The sequence below is a fragment of the Trachinotus anak genome, unplaced genomic scaffold (genome assembly GCF_046630095.1).
Source record: "Trachinotus anak isolate AG129_WGS33_773 ecotype Australia unplaced genomic scaffold, CSIRO_AGI_Tana_v1 ptg000013l, whole genome shotgun sequence".
In the NCBI taxonomy this organism is placed as follows: Eukaryota; Metazoa; Chordata; class Actinopteri; order Carangiformes; family Carangidae; genus Trachinotus; species Trachinotus anak.
The window spans coordinates 18,572,349-18,585,323 of NW_027273864.1; the positions used below are offsets into that span (position 1 = coordinate 18,572,349).

Genomic DNA, 12,975 nt, shown 5'->3' on the forward strand with positions numbered 1-12,975 from the left:
AGAGGCATGCTGCACAGGAGTGTGTGCCCTCAATAACGAGCGCTGCTGCAGTCTATGATGGAGTCCTGTTGGACAGCAGGAGTAAAAATCCATGCAGCCACTCCGCCTGTAGTCTACCCACAGACAGCAGTATAACTGACTGACTGCAGCCCACCCCTTTTTACACTGCAGCTCTGTCTACCACAAAATGGAAACCACAGTGTGACTGGAATTTGCTGGGAGACACACTGAGATCCGTGTCGAGAGACAGTAAAACTCCATTAAAAACTGTTTATTCCATTGAGATACCTCAGCAACAAAGTGGCAAAAATGTTTTTAGCTGTTTAAGTCATTGCAAACTGAATTGTGGTTTCTTTACATTATAGCAAAAAAGACAGCAAATAATTCATTTCAGTTCAAACTATTAAAAAAACCCCCCAAAATGCTTCCATAAAAAGCAGTCAACGTGACACAGGAATTAATTCATATGGAGCTGATGCTAATAACGCGCTGTCAAGAAATCAACCAGAATGTGTCAGATGGCAGAGATGAGTTTTCACAAACGACACACGCTCAGATTCCTGACAATGACAAATGCTGCGAGCTGTGGTGTGAAGTATTCGAAGAAAGAATGGCTCAGCAGGGCACAGCATTGAGGAAATCCACATCATTGCTAAAGGAGAATCCCAATTAAACTTGAGGACACACCCTTTATCCAGAGCATCTGCCAAAGTCTGTACCCGACTTTCCAGCTCCCCAGTTGGAATCAATAATGTGATGAAGAGGGAAAAAGCGTGTGAAAGGAAGAATTTTACAGCAAAAAATAAAACTTGGAACAGAGATAGAAAAACTCTAAAAGGAGAACCATGTCTTCCTGATGTGGTATTTATTATATACTTAATATCTTTCTGTGAGCCCAAACAATGCTTGGTAATTTTTTTGATACAGTTTCAAAGTGTCATGAATGACATGTTCAGCTCTTGTAGGCTGAGCTCCATCATCTTACAGAAAACATCTAAAACCATTGCATTATTGAAAAAACATCAAAATGTATGAAAAAATAACTAATTATAGTAGTTACATACAGAACGGGTAATATAAGTATTCCAACATTATTTAACCCAAATGTCTTTAATTTTGAAGTCGGAGGCATTCCACAGAACAGCTCTTGGCTGTAAAGCTGTGTCAGTGCTGGTCCATGCCAGCCCCACCCCATTAAGGCCGAACCCTGCACATCATGTGTTTCCACTTTACCGATAGGGTGGAAATGACCTCAACGCAGTAAAAGATGACAGGGGTGCTAGCGCTGTTCACCAGATGTGAGCAGAAAGAGAGAGAAAGATGAGGAGAAGGAGGAGGAAGGGGAGAGAAAACCATTCGCCTGAAGAATTTACTGCAAACCCCTGAGGAGCCCAGTGATTGAGGGTTCAAGTCAAGCTCCAGAGGCTCCTGGTGTATCTCAGCGGCACCCGGGGGGGCACATACCCTCCTGGCCTGGCCAGACACAGAACTGCACGAACACACATATATGTGGCCATGCATGTGCGCACACACGCATACAGCCCAAAAACCCCACTGTCATTCCACTGCACCTGCTAGCAACACAAAAGCCACTTCCTCCCACTGTGTCCGGCCAAGCCCCTTTATCCCATTTAGTACAGCCTGCACCACAACAAAGGCAGAGAAATTAGGGAGCTGCGTTGATGATAGGGCGACTAATCTCTTTGGAGAGACTCATTATATCAGCAGCCTGTACAGTTCAGCAGCTGAAAGGAGTGAATTAAATATGGACATGCAGAGATGGGCGTCTTTGTGAAGATGAGTGCACCAACAATGTCCTGTTATTACCTCTGGAATAATTCATACATTCCATATGGAACAGATGCCCCAACCTGACCCTCTTCTCTGCATTTGATTTAACACACTCAACTGATACAAGGTCACAAGTGAATTGATTATCTCTAAAATATGTTTGTTTTGTGCTATAGCCATATTTTCGGGTTCAAAACTGTCAAGTAATCTTCACATTTTTTCTAAGCCTCTCTTAAGTAAAGGGCTTCATCAGCTCATCAAAGGTCACATGACCTTGCACTAAAATACTTACTCCTGTGCAACAGATTAAGTCTGTTGGCGCCAAAAGGAGAGGTGATTACTTAGTTTTTGATGATAATCTGAAAAGCAGCTTGACGTTTTTCAAGATGATGTGTGCAATAGCTCTGCTCTTGACACCGGCCATATACTGCTTAAGACACAAGGCTTATAATAGTCCCCTCATTATAGGATAAAGGGAGGGCCTGCTCTATTTCAGGCCATGGCTGTCTGTGTCTGCGCTTGTCGACTGGCTGGAAATAAAGCCAGACGCTTGTCAACTCCACAAGCGCAGGGAGGCAGGTGGCCCTGTTGGGCAGCCGGCAAAGTGAGCACAGGGCAGGGCAACCCTGCAACTATTAAACACCTGCAAAAAGGGTGTGTGGGGGTGGGGTAAGGGAAGAGGTGTCCTCAGCATGTGAGCAACCGTGGCCCATCTGTACGCCTGTCTTTATAAATGTAGACCCTGCTGTATTGATACGGAGAGAAAGAGCAGAAAGAGAGGGCAGGGTGGGGCAGGTGGCCAACTCTTCAGTGAAATGCATTTGCAGAGGTACAGTGCACTCTGCTTTTGAATGAGGTAGTAAACAAGACTAACAAGGTCAAAGAGGGCCAAAAGGTTCACCTGACCAGATGACTCTGTGGCAACGAGTGACCATGACAGATCCTGGTGTGACTGTAATACTGAATAAATAACTTTCCCCCCTCACCGCAACAGAGTCTGCTAGGACAGCTGTGCTGAATTCATTTGATACGGGTGCCTGCTGACAATGCTGCATTGCTCCATCTCTGCAAGAAAGCATGTCGAGCTGGTCTGAAGAGCACACAGGGGCTTGCAGCTTTTCACCAACACTGAACGATTGTTCTGCTATACAACCCAAAGCTCTGACCCCTGCGAAAATGGAGCTAAGAGAAATAAACAGTGTTGGGAGCTGGTCAGTTCAGGGCGCTATGGTACGTGCAGATTATCAGAGAAAAAACATGGTGCTCTTAGATGAGATTTTGAGATGCAATGGCCTGGCGGCACAGCAGATACATGAGATGATAGGCGTAATAGCACACGGCGAAACAGGAGAGAGCTGAAAATGTGGATCCCACTCATTTGTTCATTTAGTGGGCTCTTGAAACAAGCCAGGAGAAGGAGATAGAGGCTGGTTATGAGGTCACCCTGACAAAGTAGCACCACCTCTATCTATCTATCTATCTATCTATCTATCTATCTATCTATCTATCTATCTATCTATCTATCTATCTATCTATCTATAATTTAAAAAAAAAGACTAAAGATGGACGGCAAGTTTTCATCTCTTCAAAACGAGACAAGCAGCTCTCACACCCCTGGAACAGCACAGTGATAAATGTGTGGCGTATGTAGGCCAGTCTGAATACAGACTGATACAGCATGTGCTCACTACAGTGGAGGTGGAGATCTAAGTATAATGCAGTGTGAGGGGGAGTGCAGTAGGAGATTTCAGTGCAGGAGAGGAGGAGAGCCCGTGTCTGTGTCTGTGTGTGTGTGTGTGTGAATGTGTGTGTGTCCTACAGGGTCGAGGAGGTGTCAAATGGAGGAGGTGAGTGATGGTGGCGGGGCAGAGGAGGTGTCAGACAAGGAGGTCTCGGTGATGAAGAGGGGAGCTTTAAGCTAGTGTTGCTGTGTGCTGACCTGAGGGAGAAGTGTGTGTGTGTGTGTGTGTGTGTGTGTGTGATGCAGAGTGGAGGAGGAGGAGTTGGCGAAAGGAAAGCAGCAGCAGGAGGTGGAGGAGGAGAGACTCGTCGAGTCACAGCATGGAGGTCACAATGAAAGAGGATGGGCAGTGAATGGAGGAGGGTGAGGTCTCTGTACTGTAAGAGGTCTATGAACTGTGAGGTCTGTGTGTACATATGTGTGTGTGTGTGTGTGTGTGTTCTGGCGCGCTTCTTTGAGCCCACCAGCCAGAGAGCACGAAGTTCTTATTTAGCACAGGAAGAGCAGCTCTGCTTAGCAACCACAACCGCCCTCCAATCACAGGCGTACGGAGCAGCCTCCAACTGAGGACGAGTCCTTTTTGAGAGCGTGTGGAGTCTGACAGAGGCCTCGAAATGTTGAGGTACACACCTGCCCACACGCACAAACGTATACAAAACAGGTCTATAATGAAAACTATTTCTCCGGGATTGAGCTCTGAGCTTTTCTGTCACCAGCAGACGAAGACAAAAGCACATTCACACCCCTGTGTGTCTCCTCTGTTTCGCCGTCTTCTCAACTCAGCAGAGAATTCAAAGTTAATCTAAACCATCCTAATCCTAAAATAAATTATGCATATCCCAAAGAGCAAGGGAGTCGTGTAAATCCCTAAAACATTCATTCTCCTTTTCCCACAGCCACAGACAGCACTGTACAGAAACTTGGCACCACACCAGTTGCAAGTGAACCGATAGCGGCCGCAATTGTGATCTGCTGGCCATCAAAACAGGAAGCACGAACAAGATTTGGACCAAATGCGGTCTGAACACTGAGCAGTCTGTTTGGTTTAGCTGCGTGAGCTAATCCTCCTGATAGCTTTGGAGGTGGTCGGTGGGCGGATTGTAGGCGAGAGCAGCATGCCGATTTGTCATATGGCACCAGCAGGGCCTACTTCTGCTCTGGCTGGAGCTCCATTACCACATCTCCAATGTGGTCCAACAGTTGTGTAGCTTAGAGCTGCAGGTGATTAAGAAGAGATGGAGAGAAAATTTAAGGTAATGAATATTGCAATTCTGCTTTGGCCTCCAAAGTCTCATCAGAAAAGCACTTTAATTGGTATGTGCAACTGATCTCTTGGTTTCTCCATGTAACATGTAACATACTCTCTGCAGTATTCATGCTCTAATTACAAAATTCCAGAGGGACTGGTTATAAATTGTGAAGATGCTTTGAGTGGGCCAGAGAAGGAGGAGAGAGTCCGTGGCTGACAGTCAGTCTATCTGTGATCCTGAAGACGCTGTCCAGAGAAGATGACGGTTTTGATGTGCACTGTGGTCTCTGCATTCCAGGAGTTATGTAGGATTATCAGAGTTTAAACCCCCCTGACTGCAGCAGATTAGTAGCTCAGCCAGCAGCAGATGCAGACTCCAGGATTTCCTGTCTCTGCACCAGATGGGCCTGACTCTTAATCACAGAGCTGGAAATCAGGAGGTGATCGAGGAGGAATTGATGATGATTGTGGAATAACACTAACCCAATACAGGCATCTGTTCTGCCACTAACGGACCGACTGACTGACGGACTGGCTTGTTGACTGTAGTCACAGCCAGTGCTCATCTCCTCCCTCATCTCATCTTCACTGATCAACACTAATCATCCTCCTCCCTCACTCCATGAGTTACACAAGAAGTCTTTCACACATTAGCTCTTCGCTGTGTCATCGAGGTTTAGAGAGGAACGGAGCAAAACATCGTCCACTTAAAATGATCAGAAATAGAAACAGGCCATACTTTACATTGGCATAATATTGATATTGCAGTACGTGAGAATATTGTTTGAGGCTCTTGTTATTAAATTTCCACCCTAATAGCTGCACAGTAAAGCCCTAATATCTTTTATCCAACTCAGATTTGCAAAATCATTATCCTCCTCAATCACTTCTTAAGACCTATGTTTTTAAAAGTATTTTTTGTATTTTTGTGTGTTTAATATAAGTACTTTATTATTAACATTTTCCTTATTTTGGTCTTGTCATTTGATTCAAATTCAAGAATTTTAGCTCATAGATAGATTTTGATATGGGCTACATAAATGGACTTAATCATTATCCTTATCTTGTATTCTAATACACCGGACTACTGTAACAACCTAATTTCCCTTCGGGGATGAATGAAGTCATCTATCTATCTATCTATCTATCTATCTATCTATCTATCTATCTATCTATCTATCTATCTATCTATCTATCTATCCTTTTCAACATATCTAAGTATAATTAATGAGGATGCCTCTACCAGACTGGCAACCACGTAAAGTAAATACTTTTCTCATACATTTTGTGTCTAAATATCTTAATGCAACAGCAATTTGTGTGTGTGTGTGTGTGTGCATGTGTGTGTATATCGCAATAGGGGCAAAGTATGCATAATCAGATATACAATAACCTTCATATGTGTAAAACAAACTTTCAACAACTTTGATTAGAGTCATTAATTTGGACAATAGAAATGTCATAATAAAGTCATATCATCACTATGTGATTCTGCTGAAACAATCATGACAAAAAACCAACTATAAACGATAATATTGAATTATCATCCAGCCCTGTCTCTATCAGACATGCAGACACCACTACAGGCTCCAATCTGTCTTTGAGCACATGGAAGCCAGGAAACCAGTGACATGGCAAACTCACAAGCGTGGATTCCCACCCTGAGAGAGGCTGGAGGTTACAGACCTATCCACACAGCATCTAAAGAAACAAGGCACTAACAAAGAGAAATGGCTGCACTTCGCAGCCTCTGAAAGCCCGGCCCTCAAACAAAGGAGGCGGCAGGTCTTTAGTACACATCACCCATGACAGAACCCCAGCTGACACCCTTTTAACATGGGGTCACCCTCGCCAGAATGAAGGCCACAACCCCTGGGAGCTCCTGACACCCCCTTTGCCTTGACACGCCGTCCCTGCTTTGGCCACAAAGCTCTGTCCAGTGGTCACTGCAGGGATGAGGTGATGGACTTCTGGGGGGGCTGGTCAGTGGGGAGTTCGGTGCTGAGGGGGAGGTTTGGGACTCAGGCGACTGCTCTCAAAAGAGACATATTTCCAAGTTAAGTATAAGTGGGAGAAGGTGAATTAAAGCCATGCTACAAACTACCAAAGACATGGATTTGCTGCATCCAGTGTGAGACTGACTTGATGTTTATCTGGGTGATGTGGGTGGGTTGCATCTTAGCTGGCTGGGTCAATGCTGGGCAGACAGACCCATCAAGGACCAAAGTGATGCACCATGTCAGCTTTCAGGGCTTCCCAGAGGTCAGCAGACAGATGGGAATGGAAATGAGCCGGCAGTGAGCTCATTTTAATCTGGCTCGCACAGCTGATCCAGTCATTACACTCGCCTGTTTACATGCAAACACACTCATATCCTCGCTGTACATAAAGACACCCACATACAAGCCCAGATTTACACACAGCTACCTGGCTCTACCTGAGGTAGAGAGGTGTTTTTCATTCATTCATTCACATTTAATAACAGCTAATAACCAAAAACACACAACCCTTCATCCTTCGACACGCACTTGATTGCTTTGCTCCAGGTTTGAGGCAAATTTCTTCGAGTGAGGAGAACAATGGGATGAGAAATAGCATAAATTGGCCTCAGCTGAATGGCTTTAATATCCATTCCATTAAGGAGGGCCTTCACAGCTCTCCAGAGCCCCCTTTTACTCTCTACTCAGTCAGATGACTGATCGCATTGCCCTCACTTCTTAGGGATTTTTTTTTTTTTTTTTTTTTTTACAGTTAATGCTCAAGTATTTGACTTTGGCTTAAAAAAAACAAGTTTTTGCAATTCCAATCCTCTTTCTTGAAGATTTTCATGCTAATCAGAAAGTTAACATTTGAATCATTACACGCAAGGTTCAACACAATCGAGCAAGTCGTTTGAATTCAAAATTCAGGTTTCCATAAAATTTAAATTTTTTTGGCAGTGTGTCTATTGTTATGATCGCAGAGGGTTTCAAATAAACAGCACTAAAATGATGGTGTTTTATAGGAAATGCAGATGCATTCGAGAGCGTTTGTTATCTGTCCACTGTATATCCCTGCGTCCTTTATCAGACAGCCATCTGGCCAGTGGACTGGACACAAGGGCATGGGATTGGATGGTGTGAAAAGAATGGGGGAAGGCAGGGTCAGTGTCTATGGGGAAAGGTCAGGGGTCACGGCCCTTTGACAACACATGTCAAGGCCTGGCTCACACACCCTGCATCTTCTGAATGAGAGAGTCTGCAGCCTCCTCTCAGCAATCTGCCCTCATCTGCACATTAGGCAAAGGGCTAAATGACCAAATGCTGGATTTGATGCAAAACAGACACAATGGTTTGCTGGTCTCATTCCCTCCTCTGATCCGGCTTCTGCTCTTGTGAGGAGGCTGCAGTTTTTCAAAAATGACTGGTTATGATTCACATTCTACATTTGCAAATTAGCAATAAAAACCAGAATAAAATCACTAAATCACACTTACGTCTCTCTAAAAAAACTTTACTTCAAAACTACTCCACAATAAAACAAATGCTCCATCAAGGTTCATCTTCTCAGCATCTTCTTCGGCCCCGTTGTATATGGACCAACCACCAGGTACAGTAGATGAGGTGGGAGTCTAGACATGATACAGGCAGAGGAGGTAACCTTTGAGGCTCCCACTTATTAATAAAACACTCTGACATCAGAGGGAGGCTGAGGCAGACTGATAACATTGAGTTTTTGTTTCATGGGTAAGCTGAGCCAAGCGTGGTCTGCAAGCCCCCGTCCGGCCTTTCAGCAGCTTGGCCTGTCAGGCTGATGTATGGGAGAGCGCTGGTGTGCAGCTCCCTGAGGACCAGGCCTGTCTGCTAACTGGGACACGACTGACAGTGAACCACAGCAAACACGCACTGCCCCCTCCACCACGCTCCCTCCATGATGCTCAGGCCATGTGTATATCACACACACTGAAAGACTGTCAGCGCAGGACTCACCATTTTGAGAAAATATATAACTCACAGGTGATACATCAAAACCTGCTGACTGCAGTTCAGAGGAAATTAACCACAGGTGCAAGCGTGTTTTTTTTTTTTTTTTTTTTTTTTGCACAGACAGATATTTCTGGACTGTACAAAGGTTTTGTCAGGAGTCTATGTCCAATTCTTGAGGAAACATGATATAAATCAGCTGTGGATGCTGCATTCAAGAGCACAGCGTTAATATTTCTGAACTGAAAACAAAAACACGCAAAGCAATCAACATAACCTCATCTCTTCTGACACTGACAACCTTCATCTTGTTGTCTTTCAGACATGTTTCTATAAGCCAACAACATTTCTGGAGGATTTTTTTTTTTTAAGAGAGTACTGAGGTTTCCCTGTGAGACATCTCCTGGCTCCTGATCATGCTGGAGCAGAGCAGCACCATGGTGATGCATACAGAGATGTCCACTCATTAGCAGAGTCCCACACAACAGCTGCTCTGTGACGTATGAACAGCCACCTCGTCTCCTGGCCCTTTGTCCATACTAAACATCTCTGACCCACGCAAGGAGCGTGGAAGGTGACACACACACACACACACACACACACACACACACACACATATCTTATCCTATCCTGGCCAGCCACAATCCCTCCTCTCTCTCTCTCTCTCTCTCTCTCTCTCTCTCTCAAACGCACACATTTCCATATCCCAAACCTCATTAAACTCTTATCCCCTTCCCCACCTCATGGCACCATAATGGGCTCCCCTTCCTCCCCTCTCAGTCTAATAAAATATATCATCAGGACTCCATCTATCATAATGCAGATGCCCTTGGGTAACCCTGGAAGGGAGTTGACAAGGGAGTTTTAGAGGATGGGAGGGATGTTCAGGGGTGTCAGCTGATGGTTAAGGCTTCACTGTCACCTTTTCCAGACATACAAGAGGTGTTTCAGGGTGCAGAAATAGAAGGGGACACACACAGAAAGATGTGATGTGACATGTGAGTTGCATTAAAACTCTGTTGGATGAGCCGAATAAGATAGGCCACAAACCGTCAATCAGAGTACACAGACACAGGCCTAATGAGAAGGAAGCCTTTCCAAAATTAATGTTAATGAATGCAGATGCTGTAGTAGGCCTGAGGCTGTTGAAATATCAACGTAGACAAACGAACGAAAGACTGTAGCATTCCTTAAAGATAACGAATGATAGTTGATAACGAGGTGAAACAGAATAGACTTACTCTGCAAGATTTACTGGACAGCTTGCCCGTCAGATCGTATTTTCCTTTTAACTCTTTAAGCAGCTGCTCCAGATGACTCTTCTCCTCTTTTCCGGTGTAGTCCGGGTCTAAGAGCACATAGGCCCGCCAGTTGGCGGAGTCGAACCCCCAGTGGACTGTCCGGTTCTCCAGTCTCTTGTGACTGTGGACCACAAACTTGTGAGGTGGGAACATGAGTCTGCAGTCCATGCACTGGATGCAGGCGGCACTCGGGCCGGTGTACAGTTCCGGGACAAACAAGCCTTTACACCGGCCGAAACATTCATGATAGACTTTGAAGCTCTTCTCGGTTCGCTCCAACTCCAGGGAGCCTAACTCCTTGTTGCAGTGAGGAGGGTAAGTACCGCCATAGATGAGAGCGTTGCAGAGGCGCTCAGCATCCGTCTGAGTGATCAGCCCGCAAGACGGAGCAGAGAAGGGCAGGATCCCCACTACTTTGAGGATCTCCAGCTGGTCCGCCGTGCACCTGGAGCAGTAGATGTGCAGGTCGTCACACACTGAGTTGATCTGCTGGAGGGAGAAATCTCTCAGGACGCTGTTCAGTATCTGCGGCAGGCACAGACGCTTCTCGCCGCCGACCACGAAGCAGGAGATGGGCTCCCGCTCCAGGACCGTCTCGCACCTCTCCGTGGAGCGGTCGGAGGGGATGAAAAGTGGACCGGACATCACCGGAGGTGTCTGTGCCGGCAGGCTGAGCATCATCTCTGCGGATTTTCCATCTTTACCGAAGAGTGAGTCCTGGTGCCACCGAGCGGAAAACGCTGCCGGTCCGCCGAGAGAGCGCATGGAACTCAGATGAAACTGCTTCAGAGTTTGTTGAAGTCCGGGATGCGGCTGAAAGCTCGTAGCCTCCATGTTGTAGCCGGTAAGAAAAGAGAGTTCAAAACTCAAAATGAAAGCAGAATTTTACTTATCGGGTCGGGCGTCCTCAGCATCCGGCTACACGCTCAATAACGCGTACTTCCATGTCACCGGAGAAGCTTCCCAGCGCGTCCATTCAGAAAACTGAAGGCTGCTGAATTCATAGGGGCAGTTCCTGTAAGCAGACGCAATTAAAGTCGACAACTCCGAGACTCAAAACTCGTATTATCCAACGTACAATCACCGGTTACTGTGTTTCAATGCGCTCCTGCGGTTTTACGCACTCCAAATGTGCGCCCGAAATATGCCTCGTCTGCTCAGTCTGGCGTACTCTCAGACTGTCTCCCCTCTCACTCAATGTGTGAGTCTCTCTCTCTCTCTCTCTCCCTCTCTCTCTCTCTCTCTCTCTCTCTCTCTCTCTCGCCCTCTCTGTTTGTTTGTGTCTGGTTCAGTCATTGAATCCCAGCCAGGAATGTGACTGACTCCCCGGGCTGGCTCTTCCCTCAGCCAGCTGTTCCTCCCTCTGCTACATGGCAGCTGCACACAGAAAAAAAAAAAAAAAAGAAAGAAAAAAAGAAAAAAATCCCTCTGAACCGAGGCGAGGGTGGAGATTAGGAAAATATAGGCTAGTTGATGCTGGAAATATAAAAATAAACTTCACTACTTCAAATGTTTAAGCGTTGCAGATCGGCATTTTTATCGTTCTTTAGTAAAAACTTTTTCTTAAACATGTACATTTAGAATGAGATTGTCGGCTGAAGGTCATCCTGACACAGCCGAAACATGCAGTAATGGAAAGTAATGTTTAATGTATCCAGTAGTGGGAAGTAACGAAGCAGCTTACTTTTGAAACGTTACCTGCACATCAATGCATCAACATTAATAATCCTATAATATATTGTGGAAAAATAGGCTATATCATTCAGCAGATTTTTTTTCCTGCGTTGAACACTTTTACTTTTTTACTTTCAGGTACATTTTACTCACAATACTGCCTAAGTAACATTCAATCTAGGACTTTTACTTGTTACTTTTAGTAAAGCATCTGAATACTTCCAACATGATGGCATGTTTTGTATTAGCAGGATTAATTCTACAATCTTAATAAGTAGCAATTTCTCTAAAATATTGTTTGTGATTACTATTTAAGTTATTTGTTAACATATATGTCCACTTCCATATGTGGATTAAATTTGACCCATATGCATTACCTATGGAAACTTGAAAGACCCTTTAGTTATATCTATCAGGTCTATATTGTGCAGCATACCTCATATGTTATTAGCATCACCACACAGCTACATTATTTTACACAAAGGGAAATTTCAAACTTGATACATGGTGACAGTATTTTAACTTAAAAAAACTGATTCTCATTAAACTGAAAGTTAAAATGACAGAAAACTAAATCCTTAATGCGTACTGTAAAATGCAATATACCAGTGTGCTATGATCACAACAGGCAGTTTGTTTCAAATGTATGCAGTTAATGTAAAGTGTTCATAATTGTGTTACTGTAGCCTATGTTTTCAAATATGTTTAAACTCACAAATAAGCATTACTATAGCCATAGCACTCAATGATTCTTGTTTGTAATTCAAATAATTATTTTGAACCACATTGTGAAGATTTACTTTTAATATTAACTGATTCTGATTATTCATTTTTTTTACTCATTTGTGGAGGAGGTTCTCGTGAACCATGTAACATATTAAAATATAAATTCCATACCATTATTTCAGTTATACAAAGCCGATATAATACATCACACTATGGTGGGAAGTCTGAAATTCAACAAGAGGCCCATCTATATCTTCACATTGTTCTATCAGCAATAGTTTTGCACCTTGCACTATTATTTTCTTGTTCTTATTTATTCTTGGCAAAGAACCTGTTCAGTTTAGATGCAAGAACATTGGAGCAAAGATAAATGAGCAGCCCCCACCTCACTTCACTTGAGTCTTTTTACCCACTAGGGGTCGCTAAATATGAAGCAATGAGCGTTGTGGCACATGGAAATAGATGCAAAGAGAGTCAAATTGGGATTAAACTATTTAAGTACATGGCGGTTTTGTCATGGTGACAGATTAA

General features: G+C 44.3%; 1 protein-coding gene across 1 annotated transcript in view; it reads right to left on the reverse strand.

Annotated features, from left to right (window-relative positions):
• The window catches only part of skib (v-ski avian sarcoma viral oncogene homolog b), a 31,896-nt gene extending 20,668 nt beyond the window's left edge, over window positions 1–11,228 (reverse strand). Inside the window, exon 1 of the mRNA XM_071494250.1 lies at window positions 9,985–11,228. Within this exon, the coding sequence (XP_071350351.1) occupies window positions 9,985–10,878 (894 nt within the window). The 5' untranslated portion in view covers window positions 10,879–11,228. The remainder of the gene's footprint in view (window positions 1–9,984) is intronic.
• Between the last annotated feature and the right edge of the window lie 1,747 nt (window positions 11,229–12,975).